Source organism: Etheostoma cragini, chromosome 7, assembly GCF_013103735.1.
Source record: "Etheostoma cragini isolate CJK2018 chromosome 7, CSU_Ecrag_1.0, whole genome shotgun sequence".
Lineage (NCBI taxonomy): Eukaryota > Metazoa > Chordata > Actinopteri > Perciformes > Percidae > Etheostoma > Etheostoma cragini.
The window spans coordinates 10338179-10356893 of NC_048413.1; the positions used below are offsets into that span (position 1 = coordinate 10338179).

General features: G+C 40.8%; 1 protein-coding gene across 1 annotated transcript in view; it reads left to right on the plus strand.

Moving 5' to 3' along the window:
* fgd (faciogenital dysplasia) overlaps window positions 1–18715 on the plus strand; it is a 52028-nt gene that overhangs the window by 15667 nt on the left and 17646 nt on the right. Inside the window, exon 2 of the mRNA XM_034877084.1 lies at window positions 16655–16825. Coding sequence (XP_034732975.1) covers window positions 16655–16825 — 171 coding nt within the window. The remainder of the gene's footprint in view (window positions 1–16654; window positions 16826–18715) is intronic.

Consider the following 18715-nt stretch of genomic DNA (forward strand, 5'->3'; position numbering starts at 1 on the left):
TAATTATATGTGCATATGAAGAGGGTTGGAGCAGCTTGGGCGCGTCATCCTGGCAGCTTTTGTGATCCACATGTCTGTGGGGGGAAGATGCACATAGACACGGATGTACTCCCCGGAGACTCCTGGTGAAGTCGCTACCCAAAGAATATAACAACATTTATTATTTACACATCAGAAACACAAATTGTTTTTTGGACAGAACTAGTGGTGTAATGATCAGTCAATTGACAGCAACCATTTTGTTTGCAGGATAATCATTTTAGCTATCAATAAGCCAAAAATGGCAAAAATGTGCTGGTTTGGATGTGCTATTTTCTGTTTTCTCTTTTTTTAAAGTATACATCAGAAAAAACAAATTAGTTACTGTCCAGGGAAGAACAACTTTCAACAGGTTCATTGATTATCTTGATAATTGATTTTTGAGTTATTAAACAAGAACACATGCTTAACATTTTCTATTTCTATCTTCTTAAATGTGCTGATTTTCAGTGTTTTGCGTCTTTGTAAATTAAATATATTTATGGTTTGGTCTGTTGGCTGTCACAATCAATTTGAAGGAAATTAGAAAACTCATGTTTTATTTATAGACTAATCAATTAATAGATAATGAGAATAATTAGTTGCAGGCTTAAAAAGACCACTCCACCTCTGTACTGTGTTTCCAAAATGAGTACTTGAAGAATTTCCTCCTGAACCTTTCCTCCTCTCCAGTTCACTCAAATCCTCACACACACACACACACTCATGTAACAACTGCACAGGCACACCCACTGATACTTACGTACACTTCCCCCCCTAAATTTCATTCAGACACTTTTTTCCTCTCTCCCTCCTCCACACTACTCTCTCACTTAACTCTCCCCTCCCGCTCCATCTTCTTCTCCACCCCACCCTCCCCTCTCCAGCGGGCCGTCGTTAGTTTCCATGGTGACAGTTGGGCAGCATTATTGCCGTCTGAGAACTGCTCCTGGGTTCCTTTCAGAACGGCGCTGGCGGAGGCATTGTTTAGCCCGCTGCTCTGAATGGTGCAGGGATCAGGACGGGGAGAGCTCAGGACAGGAGGAGTCCTTTTTTTGGGGGCCAGGGACAGTGCGTTTGTAGAGGGTAAGGGGGAGGAGGAAGAGGAGGAGGAGGAGGGGGGGAGGAAAGAGAAGGAGGAGGAGGAGGAGGAGAGAGAGAGGCAGCGTGGTGGTGGTTAGAGAGAGCCGATGAGGGAACAGGAGTAGTAGCGGTAACAGACTCATGCCGTCTTTCCGAGAGCACTACTAAAACATCCAGGCTCCTAAGGCAGCCTGCTCGTGGCTCAGTGCCGGACTCTGCTTTTATGTTTGTGTCGCACAGTAGGAGATGAAATGATCTACTGAGATTTCAGACAGAGAGGGAAAACAGAGAAACATCGAAGGCAGATGGCAAACTAATTTTAGCTGGTGAGTTACTAATTTTGCTTCATCAGCTCTAAATCGTAGATGTATATGCATTTTATGTGGGAGTGAACATGTGCACAAAACATTGCATAAAGCTGTTTTCAGACTATGATATACTGTACGTGTATTTCAGTGTATGTATGTAGCAGGTGCTGCTGCTTTACAAAATGCATGTGTCGTCTAAACCAAACCTCTGTCTGGGTTATGTTTGGGTTGGCTGACGGCCGTCTGCTGAATGTGGGGTAATTCTCGCTGCCCTCTGAAATATACATGCCGCTCTGCATGTTTTATTGAGAACGTACATCGGGGGCAATTTTCTGCTGCCTTGATTCTAAGATTCCCTGCAGTGTTTTTTCAGGGAATTTCTGAGTGGGACAGCGTATGTGTGTTTTGGTTCTAGTTTGTTTGGTTTTCTCTTTTATCTACACTACTGTGGATAATTAGGAGTGAGAGCTGAGCCCTCTGGCTTCTTGAACAAGTGATGTGTGGTGAGTAATGTAGTGAGCAACGAACAGTGCCAATGTTTTTTTCAGTTCATTGCCCCCTGTGCTGTCTGATTTTAAACAACACTGACTGGTTTCCTCTGACAATTTTACAACTTTGAGTCGATTCAGGCTCACTAAATGAATGTACAAGTTGTTGTTGAATATAAGTGGCACAGTGATGACCACTACTAGCTCAATGATGTCATTACATGGCTGCATGACAACGGCGACTTCCAATATAGGTTACAGCTCAACTGATTGCTTAGCCACTACTTCTGAATTTTGTCAGTTATTCAGCGTCGGTATGTTAGTGTTTGAATTCAGTCTCTAAGGATTTTTTGGCACGCTATAATTTAGCTGACTATAGGTCTTAAGGAGTGGGGAGTCTGAGTGTTTCCATGACGACCGTCAGCAGCTGTGTGAGCAGAGCTGATGCTGAGTGTGTAGCAGACACTGTGGCATTGCCTAGAGACTGCGAGACTCTAATCAACAACCTTTTGACCCAGATCAATGCAATATGCTGAGCCAAGCAGCGTCTGGCTAACATATATACAGTACTACGACGCCGGTCTTGTACAGCTGTACAGCTGCTTGCATTTCCTGGATCATTGCAGGCTTCGCTGGCTTCAGAGCGGTGTGATCCTCTTAGATTGGTGGGAGTATTAGTGTAGAAAAAGGCTCCTCATATATCAACATAATCATGCCCATTAGATGGATTTATTTTAAGTGTAATTAAAGTGTGATCTTTGAATAGCCAAGTCTCTGCTGCTAGTTGATTCCTAATCTCCCTGTCCTTGAAGTGGGGTAATTTAACATGGCGTGGACAAAATCATGGAAACACCACATGTAAAAGGACTGAGAACAAAACCATAGTACAGAGGGAAAAAGGCTACCCAGACAAATTATAAAAGGTTGTTAACAGTACATATCAGCTTTACCAGTGTCTTCCATTCATTTGCTTCTATGTGAGTTTTTAAAAGCCTTTTTCACCTATGCTTTGCTACAACAAGTACAGAGTTCTTTAATTTGCCAAAGGCAAACAGTCTTAAAACAGACAACTACATCAGAAAAGAAGATTGGTGGTCCTAAGCTGAAAATGAACTGGATTAGCACCTCTGTGACACAGTCTCAACAAAAACAGTTCATCTTGAGCTGTCAGTCAAGCCAAAAACACCATAAGCTGGTATTTATGGTAAGGGTGCCATGTACTGCTTCTCCTCAAGGCCAACACACAGAGACTTATACAGTAACCTTGTGTAGAAGGCAAAATATCCTAGAACACCGGGGCAGTGGAAAAAGTAGTGAGTCATGTTTCACCCTTTTTCCTACGTCTGCACAGGTTTACTTTCAGAGAAAGCCAAAGGAAAGGATGTCTTTAACCCACAGTGTCCACAAGTATTTAATACAAGGGTGGGTCTGTAACTGTGAGGGCAGCAGTTCTGTGGGAGTCATAGTTTAGAGGATTGCTCTGTACACTTTCTTAGAGCCTTTACTCTAATGGTATTTCTATTATTTTGTCCACCTACTGTACATTTAAACTCATTAAAGTCATGCTGGTGGTTTTCCTTTCATTCCTTGGTTGAATCATGAGGAAGGAAGTGCCCTATATTGGTCAGAGATGCTTGAAAAGTTGTGGCAATGCTGACCAATCCACACACAAGCAGAAAAACACACACACACATGCAAATACCATGTTTAACAGTCACCCTGATTAGTTTACTAGGAATTATAACCACAACTTCCTCTGTACTCAGGGCACCTAGGGTCTTTCTCCACTTAGAGCTGAGGATGGCATTTCCTGTGGCGTTGGCATGAAAATTATAGGAAATATTAGGAAGTGATTAGGTCATGATGGATCAGAAGACACTGCTGCTACTGTCTTAACCGGAAGAGAAAGTGTGTGTTTTTATTTTTCTTAACTTGCAGCCGTCTTAACGCGGCACAGTTCCTGTCTGATGTTACACTACATCCAGTTTGAACTTCTACTTGCATTCTTCAGGTTAGACAAAAGACAGGAGTGTGTTGTTTTCTAGTAACGTGTGTCCTTGCGTCTTTGCGTGCATATGCCTTTGTGCATGACCTCTACTTCTCTATTTTTTTGGGGCAGGCAGTTGGAATGTGTTAAGAGCTCTCTTGTCTCCAGTGAAGCATGTGTGTTGCCTTTGTTAAGAGACAGGAGAGGAATATAAATATCACAAGCAAACACTCGATCATCAACAACCCTCCCCTTTTGACAAATTTCAATGAATAAGTAAGATTTAACATATTTGAATGTAACCACCTTCAAGGGGGAGAGGCCATTTTCCTCTAATTGTTGCCTCAAGTTTTAAAACCACTGCCCACTTTAAAAGCTTACAAGGTTTCAGTGTACATGCTGGAACTGTCTTTGTAGTTGTGTCTTACCGCTCTGGAGAGGATGAGGGATGTCTTCTAGAGGCCAGTTACAAAATATTTAATGATTTTCTGCTGCAGGGCATCATGTGTGTACACTTACCCGTGTGAATTTGTGTTCATGTCTATGTGCTTGTTTGCATGCATTTTTGCGTAGTTAAAATATAAATTTCCTTTAGGGATGTTTGACTGGATAATCCTTTCCTGCCATTTTCACTTCAGGGGAGAACTTTAATGTCTCCTTGTAAAGTAGAAAGTCAGTACCTGCACACACATGGAGCTGTTTGCAGTAACCATGGAACTACCATAAATGGTAAATTTCAAGACAGTAAGCTGTTCTTAGTAATCTCCCAGTTTTGTAGTTCACACGGCTTGACTGATGTTTTTTGGCATTGGTGGAAATGGGGTAGAAAGGAAAAATAGAATGTATATTTCATAGCATTTATGTGTTCTTTTTACTAAAAATAATGCCAACTGGGGCTTAGCGGCATTCTAGAAAACGTATGCATTGTGCAGCAAATTCAGCATTATTGTGTCAAATCACCCCAGGGATGTACAGAAATAGCTCTTGCCAAGGGCTGTTTCTGGTTGCTCATTGACGTTGACCAAGTAGCAGCAATAACAGCAGCCCTCTAATTGAGCCCTCTTCCATAATTCCCTCCATCAACCTTCAGACCCCCTTGGGAGACAATCTGTTGCAGGTAACACCGATAACAGATGGCAGGTGGGCAGAGCCGCCGGCTGCAGCCGATTGCGGTACTCTTCAGCTCATTCTACAGAAATTAATCAAGCTATGATTTAGACATTGGTCATGTGAAAGATTTGTTATGAAGAAAGTAGATGCTGGAACAAGTGTAAATGACACTAACTGATTTCATGAAAAATATTTGTAAGGATTTTGTGTTTCTTTTATGTTAAGTTTTAACTTTGTCTTACTATTAGCCATGGCATGCGGTACTTTGTTGTACTTTATTTTCCTGCTTTTGCTTGTTGACTTTGAAACAGAAAAGAATAAACTGCATCATTCTAGGCTTTCCTTTAATCTACTGAGATGCCACAAAAGGTTACCATATTACAGTGAAGGTGGGCCCCTAAGCTCAAAAGAGATGGCAGTGATTGTTCAGTCTTTGCACATTTGTTTCGTGCTAATTGATCAGAACCCAAATTCATGGGGGAAACATAGTTGTGAGCAGTAAAGACTAAAAGCTCAATCATAAAGCTTACATTCTTGAGTTTACTATACTAAAAACTTGTAGCATGTTTTACTGTGTGAACGCTGAATAAACTACATTTACTTTAGAGAAATATATGTGCTTGTTGTAGAGCTGAAACAATTAGTCAATTAATAGATGTGTCAGAAATTGAATTAACTATTTTGATTATCAATTCATCGTTAAATGTTTCTTTCATGCAAAATGACAAACATCACCCTGTTCCAGTTTCTCAAATTTGACAATTTGCTGTTTTTCTTCAACTTATGAGATACTAAATGGAAAATCTGTTTTTTTTTAAACTGTCATTTAGGGTTTAGGTAAACAGTAGTCGATATTTTTTTACCTGTTTCTGACATTTTATAGACCAGTCAATTAATGAATTAATTGAGAAAATATAAGCAGATGAATCTATATGAAAAATAATTGTTAGTTGCATCTCTGATTGGATCAAATTTTTAATATTCATACAGATTACAAAAGGGTCCTTTTGACGTCTCGTCTTCACATGACTTACGTGTACATAATGGATTGTAATGATTGCAGATTTTATTCCTAAAGGAGAAAATCAGTTTTATGTAAATTATTTGTAGGCTGAAAGGGTCAGCTGGATTATAGCACCAACATGGTTAACTGTTTGATGTAATTTGATGTAGTACAAATACTGCAGCTCTGAAGACAAATTTGCATGCAGCAGTAGGTCAACTTTGCTATTTTGGCTTTAAGCGATAAAACAGCTTCCTATATCTGACTAAGTGTATAGGACGCTGGCCCTGGCAGTCCTGCTGTCTACTGTGTGCACTAACGTGGCTCAGAGCACTGCAGTGCTGTGCTGTAAGGGGGAAAACTGGAGCCATTAGACAGGAAATAGGAGCCTTTATTAGTCTGTCTAGTGTACACCTGGCTTCTATAACAGGCCACTCCTTGTACAGTGATTTGTGTGTGTGTGCTTATGTGTCTTGGTATGTCTAGGCTTCTTAGTCTCATGTCTTAGCTAATTATGGCCCCAGAAACCTCATCTTGAAAAGGTTTCAGTAATTAAAGGTTTCCATTCAAGGCTCTTCCTACACAACTGAATTTAGGCTGCTCCCTCAATGCCATTGTACGGTTTTCTTAGTTTTTAAATTTGAGTGACTCATCTTAGAAAGTGCAGCCCAGTGAACAAGTGTCAAAGTAATTCATAAGTTTAGACAGACTGACAGGAGCTGCTGGCCTCAGATGCTCCTGGCCGGAGAGCCCCCATTGCTGACACTGCCATTCAGAAGCCAAGTGACATTTCGGAAATTATTGTGACGTCAAAGAAGACGCGTCAGTGTTGAGTGCACAGTGATCTTTTTGTCTCTGTGTGTATGTTGGTGAGAGTCCAGTGTGTATCAGCATAGAGCAGCAGTGACAGGGGAGGAGGCTCTGAGATACCCCCGGTTCCTCTCCCTTAACCTTTCTTTTTCACCGACCCAGCCTTTTACATCTACACACCCTTTCTGAATTAAACCAACCAGACTGAACTGGACTGGAATGGGCAACAAATTGACCTGTACTGGGCAGGGCTGTGCCCCCCTGGGACACTTTGTCTGTCAGCAGCCTTATAGACACTCCTCTCCACATGCTGACATCCATCCTGCTTGGAACAGATGCAGGGTGGTGTGTTGGGCACCTGTCCACCTCACCTAGTAGTAATACTACACAGCTCAGAGAATAGAAGCTGAGTAGGGGCCACAGGACATAAAAAGGATATTTCTATACTTTGTATAAAGTTTGTAAAAAGTGAATGCATGTGGAAGTATCTCATCTTTAATTTCTTTCACAAAGTAAATGTAATTCAGTACCTCTGGATGGATGGTGGACTATGGACTATATAGATGAAACATTGAATCCTGCCTTAAATGTTCCTGTTTTTATCTCATAGCAAAAACCCAGACTTCTACAACAAAAGTGCAGCAGTATTTACACTGGATTTGGTAGCCACGCTCTGCACACACCACTTCCAAATGTTGTTCTATTGGGGGGAGGATTGGCTTTTCCAGGGGTGTAATTGTGGTCATGAGAGGTGTGATTTGGTTGGCTGTGAAATGTTGTCTCAGTATGGGTTGCTTTTTATTTGGGGGAGGGAATGATTTGGTCAGCTGTGTTTTTGGTTGCTGCTGAAAGTTTTTCTGTAGTCGCAGTGGAACACTTAGCAGCGCACAGTAAAGCGGTTCACAGTGTAATGGTAACGTTGATCCAAGTAAAGTGTCAAAGTGCTTTTGTGGTCTGTTCTGCAGATGGTAAATCAAGCGATCAGGCTTAGCCACAGAACAATGTATGCATGTGCATGTTTATATTTATATCGAGCACATGTGTTTGTGTGTCTGCATGCAGGTGGAGGTTGGTGTGTGGATCGCTTCCGGAGACATTGTACTCAACATCGTTCAATGTTTAACTAACACGTTTTGATTTTGTCAAAAACTGACGCTGACTCAGTTTTATGACCACCTTACACCAAACAATTGGGACGATGAGAGAGCTCCCCAACTCTAGCAACTCCCCGAGCTCTCTCATGATTTCATTCTGGTATTGGAGATTAGTCTGTTACAGTGGATTTGCTTGAAAAGTTGTAAGGTTTGTTGTAAGGTCGGCATAACTAATTATTCAGTCAGCAATGAATCAATCATGCTGTCAACCATATGGCCTGTTTTAACTGGTCCTGTGCAACGCACTGATTGGTTAATCCCATCAATCAATATGTGGTCAAATAATCAATGCAGTCACACTTCAGAGACCCTTAGTCAGTATGAATAGTGATCACGCATTGATCTAGAAGATTAAACTGTATATTTCTCATTACATTATAGCATTCTAGGACAGGGAATGATTGCATTTTTTGTTGTTGAAAATGCTATTTCAGGCATTGGGTGCTGTGATGACTCATGGATCAGACCTGGGTTTGTTAAGACCTCCCCCACCCCCAGTGGGAATGGAAAGAGCTGGAGTATATTTTTCCAGCACGTGCAGTTAGAAACTCCCTTGCTTGTAAAGGTGTGTTACTGTTTAGTAAACTAAGAAGAAAAGATGGACGCTTCCACCATGATTGTTGTGAAAAACGGCCATTTGGGTTTTTATGTTACACAGAGAACGCCACCATTGAGAGCTGCTACAGTAGGCTTCAGTAGTTTTTGGGACAGTTAGGGTTAGTCATCTTTCTTGTTCTCCCGTGTGTGTGTGTATCTGTTTGTTGCCCTACTTGACAATCTGTGGCTGCTTTCCTTTACAGTAAAGCTTTGGGCTACTGCACAGCATCCAGACAAACAGAGGCTCGCTTCTCTGCACTCTGAAGCATTTGTGGTTGTGGGGGAAGCTGTGAATTAGAGGGACTACTGTGCAGCCGTACTATTCTGGCATGTGTCTGATGATGATGATGAAAATGAAATAGTAATCATCCCTTTGTCATGTTCTCATATCATAGTGTTACTTACTGTCACTTCTGAGTGTTCTTCTGTGACTTAGACTGTGCGTTTTGAAAGCTGAATAAAATGGTCAGTGTCTCAGGTCAGTGACTGTGTCATATCTCACCCCTTGTTTTTCTTTTCAATGGGGGACAATAGTCTGCTCTTTGACCCATGTCATGTGCATGACGGCTACAGTCTATTAATGTGTGTGCATTACATTTACTGGCTATGACTAAGTGCTGGATGGTGTTTTGTCCTCTGTCTATTGATGTAAAGTAAAACAGCAAGGATGCTTCATGATTAATTAATTTGTCAAGACATTTATAATGATGCTGTTGTCAGAACTGTGCATCTATGGAAGCAAATGTGGTTCTTTATAGTTCCCCTTGACCTACCTACTATATTAGCAATATAGATCAGCATTGTTGCCATGGCAATAGCCTCTCCTTTGGTCTTCTCAGGGCGCAGTGAAGGAGACTGATTTACTTTGGGACTCCACAAGGACAATGCCTCTCTGATATTAACTCTTCAGTCTTTGCATATGTTTAGCTCACTGTACAGTTGCAGTGTATCATTACAGGAACTGAAAGCAGATGGGTGTTTTTCCTCCCCACTGTATTTACAACGTTCACTAGGCTATTGTACATTTGCTAACACAACTCATCATTGTTCTTGCCTCTGTCACGCTTCCGACTTTCTAGCAAAACCACTCCGCTATACTTTATCTTATCCCTCCACTGTTTCACTCATTTGCGTTCTCAATTTGTTTTCTGTTTCCATAAGAGCAGGCTATGACTTTCCTTAACACTTTCCAGCCATCTGCTGCCTCCTTACCCGTGTTCCAACCTCTGTCTCTACCCGTCTTATCCTCCTGAAATCCCAGGTTCTAATCTGTGGGAGCTGCTGGAATCCTCCCACTTAGTGTGGGAGACATGTCAGTGAGCCCACTGCGCCCACTGACCTGATTTAGAGGGAGAGGACAGACCTAACAAGATGACTTACCTCCCCCTCCTTTGCCCCCAGCCCCAGGGAAGCCATGATACTGGTGAAACCTAAAACGCCTCTCGTAAACAAAATAAAAAAAGGTCTTTACAGAAGGGTCTACAGTAATGGAGGCTTTGACTGGCTATAATAACAGCATTACAGGAAATAGATGAATATGGATTTGTAATCGGGGGACAGATGCTACTGTACATTATGTGATTGCAGAGCTGTTGATCCTTTCTGTATGTGTGTGTGTGCATGATGGCACATCTGTGTTCATAAACCCTGTGGTGAAGTGGGAGTTGGAGCCTGGTTGCTCAATAAAGGAGATCTGCTGATTGTCAGAGATTGAGGATCTGCTCGAAGGTAGATCCTGGAGCAGCAGTTGTTCTCACACCGATATTTCCTCTCTCAGTGTGTGCATTTAGAAAGGTCCTTTTGAAGCGATGCTCCACCCAAACTTTTTTTTTATCAGACAAAGTTGTGTCTCAAACCCCTGGAGAGGTGTTGTTGAAGGCTTAGTTTATTCATGTTTGTAGGGTTAGTTTTTGTGCACTGTATAGCGAATTCCTTTGTCTTTTGTGTGATTAGGGAACCTGATACATTTTTCAATTTTTTTTTATCAGAGAATGACTTTCCCATGTCCCTGTACTTAGGTCTGACACGCCAATATACTTACTTCAAAAATGTGTATTCATGTACTAGTATTCAAGTGTGGATTTCTAGCTCAAGGCTTTAACCATTGCGGTGGTAACTGAAAAGTAGATCAAGGTCAGAGCACTCATTACTGTCTCCTGCTGCACAGGGAGGGAAGAGACAGGCTGGGGCGAGACTAGAGGAGTGGATATGGAGTGGTAGATGACATGGTGTTAAAACTAATAGTGGTGGTTGACCTCTCCATTATCTTTGCTCCGTCCTATCTCTTGTTTTAGTTTAGCTTTCTTTACTCTTCATCCTGTGTAGCTCACTTTCACTTATCCTGTTTGAAACACTTAATTGAGTCATGTTAAAGGGTGCCTACCATTTTTTCAAACTGGGTTGACCTCATTCACATTGTCGAAACTATTTTAATATCAAGCCTTTACGTTTAAAATTTTTAGATAACAGTAGCCTATATTTCCTGTAGCCTACTCCGAAACAACAGACTACCTGAACGCTTTTATCTCATCTCGCGTTTCACTCGCCACACCGCTTTCTTTGGACAAAAAGTCACGTCCTGAGATCAATAATGTTTTCGGACACTTTTAGTAACAATCTGAGCCTGTCATTAACAAAATAAAAAACTTTTATTAGACAAAAAGCAAGTCTCCACAATTGCTCCATTTGGTTAAATTTGCTCGTTTCGCGCAAGCCCGTTATTGCGATTTTAGACCGAATGCAAAGATTTTTGGTCACATCAGTGTATTAGACATAAATGCATGAGGAAATGGGGCCCAACATCCCTTCTTAATGCGCTTCCAATGTAAGTGATGGGGGACAAAATCCACAGTCCTGGTTTTCTTTCAATGTTGATTGTGAACCTATCCTTTAAGCTCTGTGGCTCGATGACCTTTAGAAATTGATGATACATTAGATAAAAAAGCTGCCTGTCTTTGACTCAGTCTTTTAGGCTAACAGACTAGAGAAACAGGATCAATATGGTTGAGACAGACCCAAACATGGACACAGAATGAGAGGAGAAGAGCAGGTATAACGCAGGCAGAGAGACTGGGGGATTTGATGTTAATATGGGAATAATGAGTTGCCATGCCTCAGAAAGAATGTCATTGGGATTCAGCTAGGTCTTGGTGGGGAAGCAGGGTGGGGGGTGGTTGAAGTCATAGGAGCGGGGGTGTCAGCCCAGCCTCACCAGGGGTTGGTATGCGGGTAGGAGACCTGATTGACTGGCTGCCTGGCTAGGGAGACTGCTGAATCTGAGTGGTCTGTCTCCCAGACAGCACTGGGGCGAGAGAACTGTACTCAAGGGATGATGGGTAATAAATGACTCTGAGGGGGGTGCCTCAGGTCTGACGGTGACTGACATTCAGCTAGGTCTGTGCAATTTAGGAGGATGTGTGTTTGTTTCTGTGTGTTTCTTGGGTGTTTATAGAAAAGGAGAGAGTACAAATGAAGAGTTAGTTCTTCTGTGACGGATTAGCTACTGCAAATTATCACGCAGACGATGGGTTATTACTCAAGGCTGTTTGTTAAGGAAGATTTTTATATTTTGTATAATTTGTTTGTTTAAATATTGTTTCAGGTCACACTTTTATTACATAATGTAAATACTATTACTATACTGTTTAGGTTCTGACAGAAAGGGTCAAAAACTGTCAAGTACTAAAAGCTAGTGTTGATTTGATTCATTTCATGTTTACTTATTTTTGATCAGATACTTCCCGATTTAAATCAAAATATAGATCTTTATTTAGGCAAAAGTATTGAGCAGCTGCTTGTGTTAATTTTCCATTCCCTTTTCTTTCTTTTGTCAAATGAGGAAGAGTCTACAGCATGCAGCTCTGTGAGGCTGAACTTAGGGACACAGTGGTGCTCTGAGCTATGGTGACATCAGCATGCTCACACGCAATGCTACAGTAACATGCTGATGTCTAGCAGGTATAGGCAATGTTTACCATGTACACCATCTTAGTTTAGTATGTTAGTTTACTATAATTTGCTCACCAGCAATGCACACAAATTACGTCTTAGGCTGATGAGAATGTCATTAATTGTGAATTGGACATATTAAACATGTTACCTAATGAGGCACTGTGTGGAAAGTTGCTTCAAGGGGATTACAGTAAATTATAAACAACTCATCCTGAGGGCGGATTATGAATGTCTGTCTGTACCAAATGTCAGGTGTGGAAAATATAATTGTATTAGTATTTGTACTGAAACTCAGGCGTGGTACCTGCACTAAAATACAAAAAGGTGAAATCACTTGCACACAGACTCATACACATCGATGTTGTGTACCAGTGACACAAAAGGAACATACCTTAGGTTTTGTTATTGTGACGGAATCACACGGTGTCACCAGAGACTTGTTGAGCTTTTTACTGAGACACAGAGAGAGAAGGCGGAAATGTCTTTACATTCTTATAATGTGCCCCAAAGAATCTGAATATTTCCATGAGGAAGGTACACGACGGCCCTTCACTACGTTTAGAAATACATTGTAATGCAGTCTTACAAGCTAAAATACTTGCTGTGTTCTCTGGGTGCTGTTCATTGTGTTTGTTCTTTTATTTTCTGAGTGAGTTTGTTACATCACAGCGATTAACAAACAGGTAAGATAGACAGAAAATGTGTTAGCTTGTTCGCCTTATTCATGGAACGTATAGTGACTAATCGTGGCTAAAACTGTTACAACTGGGCGGTAGTCATAGTAACCCACAAGATTACAGGGCGCGGTGGTGATAATGTCCTCGGAAATGTAAACTCTTGTCTAATTGTCCATTCATCTGTCTTTTAGTAACTGGAACTGAGCAGAGGAAATTAATGAGCTCAGAGCACTGTTCTCCTGTGTGTCTTCACAAAAGCCTTCATACGATTACACAATTACAATAATAATCTCATCTCTTGGGTCCCTCAGAGTCCAAATTAATTAGGTGACTGACTCATAGCTTCAAAAATGGTTTTGGTTGTTGTCAGCTTTGCAAGAATGGACAAACAGTGCAGTCTAATGATTTGTGTATGTTATGTAGCACTTTGAGATTTTTTTAAATATAAAGTGTGTGTAATTATTATTATTCTGTGTTCATAGGCGAGGCTAAATGCTGTGCCCCAGTTGTAAGATTATGCTGGGATAGCTGGGCTCCATAGTGACTCACATGCATGTCACTTTGGCTCTGGGAGGAGGAACTTGGATCAAGTTTGGCATGTGAACAGACAGGTGCAGCTCCTCGAACACACCTGGGAAGTGAAGGATCGCTGAATGTGTTTGTGTGTTTGGGCGTAATGCAGGATTTTGCTTTGTAGTGCTTGTTAGGGTGTGTGTGTGTGTGTTTTGTTTGCCACAAAGCCTAGTCTCAGTTGCATAGCACACTTTGGCAAACTGGGAGGGCAGGATATGTTTTGATATTGACTGGATCGTGTGAGAGATTTTTCCATTCACTTGTTCTTTGGACTTTGGATATGTGAAACTGAAATGTTGGAGGCAAGGTAATAAATCAACTCTTTTTTTATTTATTATTAATCATTTATAAATTTTATTTTATTTTTAATTATTATATTTATTACTTTTAATACATTACTTTTCCTTTAGCTGACACTTTTATACAAAGCAATTTACATAAGTGCATTCAACCATAAAGGTATAATCTCAGAACAGGAAGAATCACATTGAAGAAATATATTAACTACAAATAAGCCACATGGAAGAACAACATGTAAGTGCCTTTTTTATGCTGTGAATAAAATGTTTGAGATTTCATTTTCTTGTTAATCTATTTTAATTTGTTATGTATTTCTTAGTTAGTAGTTTAAAGTCTGTTTTGTAAGATTTTAAGTTTGAGCTCCTCTCTCTGTTGTGTAGTCTAGTTCCTGTTTGGTGTTAAGCAGATTCATATGAGAACCAGGTTTTGCTCTTGGGTAACCATGGCTACGCCGAGTTTCCATAGGTACAAGCCCCTATGCCTTCGTCTTCCACCGCTGTTTGTTTTTCCCAGGAGCAACTCAAGCCTGTCTTTGGTCACAGAGTTCTTCACAAGGCAGTTGTTTGGCTTTTAATGCCTGTTCACTTGATCAAAGGTCAAGCGTTTCCTCTGCTAATACCACCTCTAAATCAGAGATGACTAAAGGTCCACGACAATAGACACACAACATTTCTGTTGATAGGGACCAAATAGTGAAAATAAAACCTACCTACTCTTGGATTTGTGACCCTCTGTGGATAAAACACAATTTCACATTTGTTACCCTGGAGAGTTGTGAGAGCAGCCTGCAAGCCTCATCTTTTCCCCCTGCCTGCTATTATTCCGCTGTGGTGCAGAGATGGTGGGAAAGCCTGCAGTGTGTTGCCACATGGGGCAGACAGCGTAACAGGACTCATTACTGACTGAGTTCTCTCCTTCCACTGCCTGCAGCAAGGCTGAAAAACATCAAATTAGATGGGCCTGGACTTTAGTGGTGGCAATTTTGGGGTGTAATCCAGTTGAGAAAGAGTTGGGATGACTAGTACAAATCCATGAGCCTGAAGGAACAGACATGTGGCTGTAGTCTGCACAGTTATTAACCTAATCTGCTGAGTGGCGTCGCTTTGTTCTAATGCAAAGACACATCACATAATAACTAAAACTGCCAAAAACACCGTCGGCCACGGTTTTCACAATGTGGGTTATCGAGCACATACAAGAATTAACACACACACACACACACACACACACACACACACACACACACACACACACACACACACACACACACACACACACACACACACACACACACACACACATTGTTAAGATGTTGTATCTTCAGCTGACTGTGAGGCTACTGCCACATTTATATTAGAACTTCTGTCCTGATGCTTTTGTCTCTCTCTGGGTTGACAAGGGTCAGTTGGACTGTGAATACTATAAACTTATCTTTTTCAGTTTGTATTTTCCCAAAATAATTGGATAGAAAATAGATTAAAAAAAACTAGAAAATGTAAATGGGAATGTAAACATACACGACTGCCATTAACTATCACATGTTTTGTTACTTACTGTAGATAAGATTTGCGGAATAATTAGCGCTTCATTTCTGTTTTATCACGACTTCACTTATCACTTTTTTATGACAGGAAGACATTCTGAGCTTTGCTCATCACAAGCGGACTTCTTACAGCAGGCACGACTTGACTTGACAAGCGTTGCCTGTGTACAGTAGCTGAAGCCTGATATAGCTTATTTAGCTTATTTAACTTGCCATTTACAGTAGCTTTTCATTGTTGCTCCAGAAACAGTTAACAACACATAATTGAACCATACTTGTGCCATCCTTTATTACCATAAAACTGGGCACTGTAGATTTTTTTTTTGAGCCCTACTGTACTGTCCCAGTGGCACTGAATCTGCAGCTTAAAGTAGTCCCCAAGAGATACCTGTTTTGTTACTCTAACTGGGGTACAGTTAAATTAATACTCTGAGCCTTATACTTCCAACCAGCATGCTTCTTTAAATTGTGTATTTGAGATATAAATAAGTAAAGAAAAAAACGAATGAAACAAAATACAGTGCAGGTGCTTTCAAAGACAACAAAGGTCAGACTAATCCAACCAAAATCTGCCATTCCTAAAGGACACCTTCAGAAACCAAGTCACAAACAATTGACCCACAAACAATTCCTTATTATTAAGCTAATTTCCCTCTCTCTCTCTCTTTCTGTCTTTTTTGCTCTCTCTCTCTCTCTCTCTCCCACGTCCACACAATCTATTTACAGACACTGTGTCCAGAGAATATTAGATCTAGTCAATCAGATACAGGCCTATCAGAGAGTGTCAGAGAAACCAATAGCAGCTCTACTGCCTCAGGCCTGGTGTCAGGATCGATGCTGCAGAGGTGCTCTTCTCCTCTCTGGTCCCACTGCTCTCTGTCCGAGGGCGACATCCTAAAACGCACACTGAGGTCATTCACCTACAGTGTTATCACTGCTCACCTTTGCATTGCTGTAGCAGGATTAAGCCAGCTTGTGGACGTGTGTTTAGATGAATCTCATTAAATTGATCAATACCTGATATTGTCCTTCTTCATGTCTCTTTTCTCCAGACCTCCCTGCCTCCTCCCTGCAGTACCAGTGCGGATCAGTGGACTATCTGTGTTCTCCACGGCTTGTAAAAAAAGGTCCGACCCCAAGACCATGTCACGACAGGCCTGCCATCAAACCCCGGCCCCAGCCCTCCACCTCACCCAGACCGCCAACTGCACAGAAACCTCAAGGTAATATTCTATGGCACGGTGTGGCCCCGTTTCAAGGGCAAATTTGACATTGGGGCTGTCATTATAATTGAAAGGTGCAGCAAGATCAGACCCCTGCTATTGAGCTGTCCTTTATACTTCTCTGGCAATCACTTTTCTATAACATGGTGCGTGTCAGCTGTCACCTCACTAGGTCACCTCGGAAACAGCTGCTGGTGTAAAGCAGGCCAGTGGATCCCAAGTGTTGATGCTAAATATGAAAAACATGTGTTGTTTTTTGTAGGACATTACACAGACTTGGCTCCAATGTTTAGCTATTCAAAGTCTGCTGGAGTATTACAGAAAGAATGCTCATCCTCATTATTTTTACTATATATTGCCTGCGTGGTTATTCATGATAATATGATTGTGATTAACATCTTAACAAATACAGTTGGGTGACAAATTAAAGGAAAAACTGGCCTAATTTATTGTTTGAGCATTTGCCATGTTTCTCTTCTCGCTGTTTCATGTTTTTATCCCTATGATTTTTCACCACTTGTGTGGTTTCATTGATTGGTTGGGTTACGTTAAATATCATGATAACAATAATACTTGCAATAAAATTGAATTGCATGTAAAAGATACCACTAAAAAAGGATTATTTTTACATTTAAAGTGCAGTTTTCGACTGATATTTTCTTTCAACTAACACAAGAAATCTCTGGGTATCTTTCGCAATATGTCGCAGTGTTTCGCAATGTGTTTATTGCGCCAGTTGATACTGCAATGACGATAAAATAAAACAACATATTGTGCAGGCCTAGTTCCTGACCAATTTTAGCTGTTCTTTTAGGATTAGTAACCAGTAGAATTAAAGTGCTTGAAAAATTAAACTATTTAAAAATGTTGCAATATGAAGCACCAGTCATATACTGTAAATAGGCTTTTAAAAACAAAGCATTCTGTAGGAAGTAGGAAATACCTTTTATTAAAATGGACTACCAGTGATATACTGTGCTTAAAGACGGAATCTAATTATATTGTATTTCCACTGGGCCAAATGAGCTACCTTATTTCTAAGCATAATTGTAACAATGGTAGTATATTTGAATACATACAGTGCTTCCCACCTGCCAGGATGAACTTCCTCTTTAAAGCTTTTTATTCCATTTGTATGTGAGAGAATCTAACATTTTATCAAAGTTCCTTAGGTGCCCTCTTTTACTCATTGTATGTAAAAGTACTGTATCACGAGTTCGGGAGTCCCTAAAGAAGGATCGTGAAAAGCTCCAGTAGTCAGAAAATGTTAAAACTTGTAACTGCTAAATTATAAAACAAACAGCCTCTGTGACTTAACTAACTAAAACATCTTCACTTTCATTGTGAGGAGAACATGGGAGCAGTCCTGTCATTTACACATAACTTATCACTCAATGTTTGTCAAGTAAAGTCTACTCAACCTCTTTTTCAGCATATCAGTGACACACACACAGACACAAAGGAAGTGCTTAAATTAACAATGGTAACACATCATCACATGTCCTGGTTGCAGACATTTAGGTTTCTGAAAAGAAAATACATGCAAATATACAGACTAGACAGTGAAATGCTAAGCCCATAGTGCGCAGGCATGCATGAGCGCAGTTTGCATTTTAAAGACAGTTTTGTCATTTTTCAGTCTGTGCTTTTTTTTCAATCTAACTGGAACCGTGCTGACTTGCGCACACGCTTATCTCAGCATCCTGTTCTGAAATAAGGAAGTTGTCAGAAAGCTGAAGCTCAGTGTTGGTCTTGCTCTGCACTGCTACTATTCTTTCTATCTTGGACTGTATTTTGTTCCCTTTGGAGATTTGTCTTGACTTTTTAATTTTATGAAGGAACAGACAGGCTGTACACAGAGACTCAGCAATGGAGGTTTTCTCACCCGGA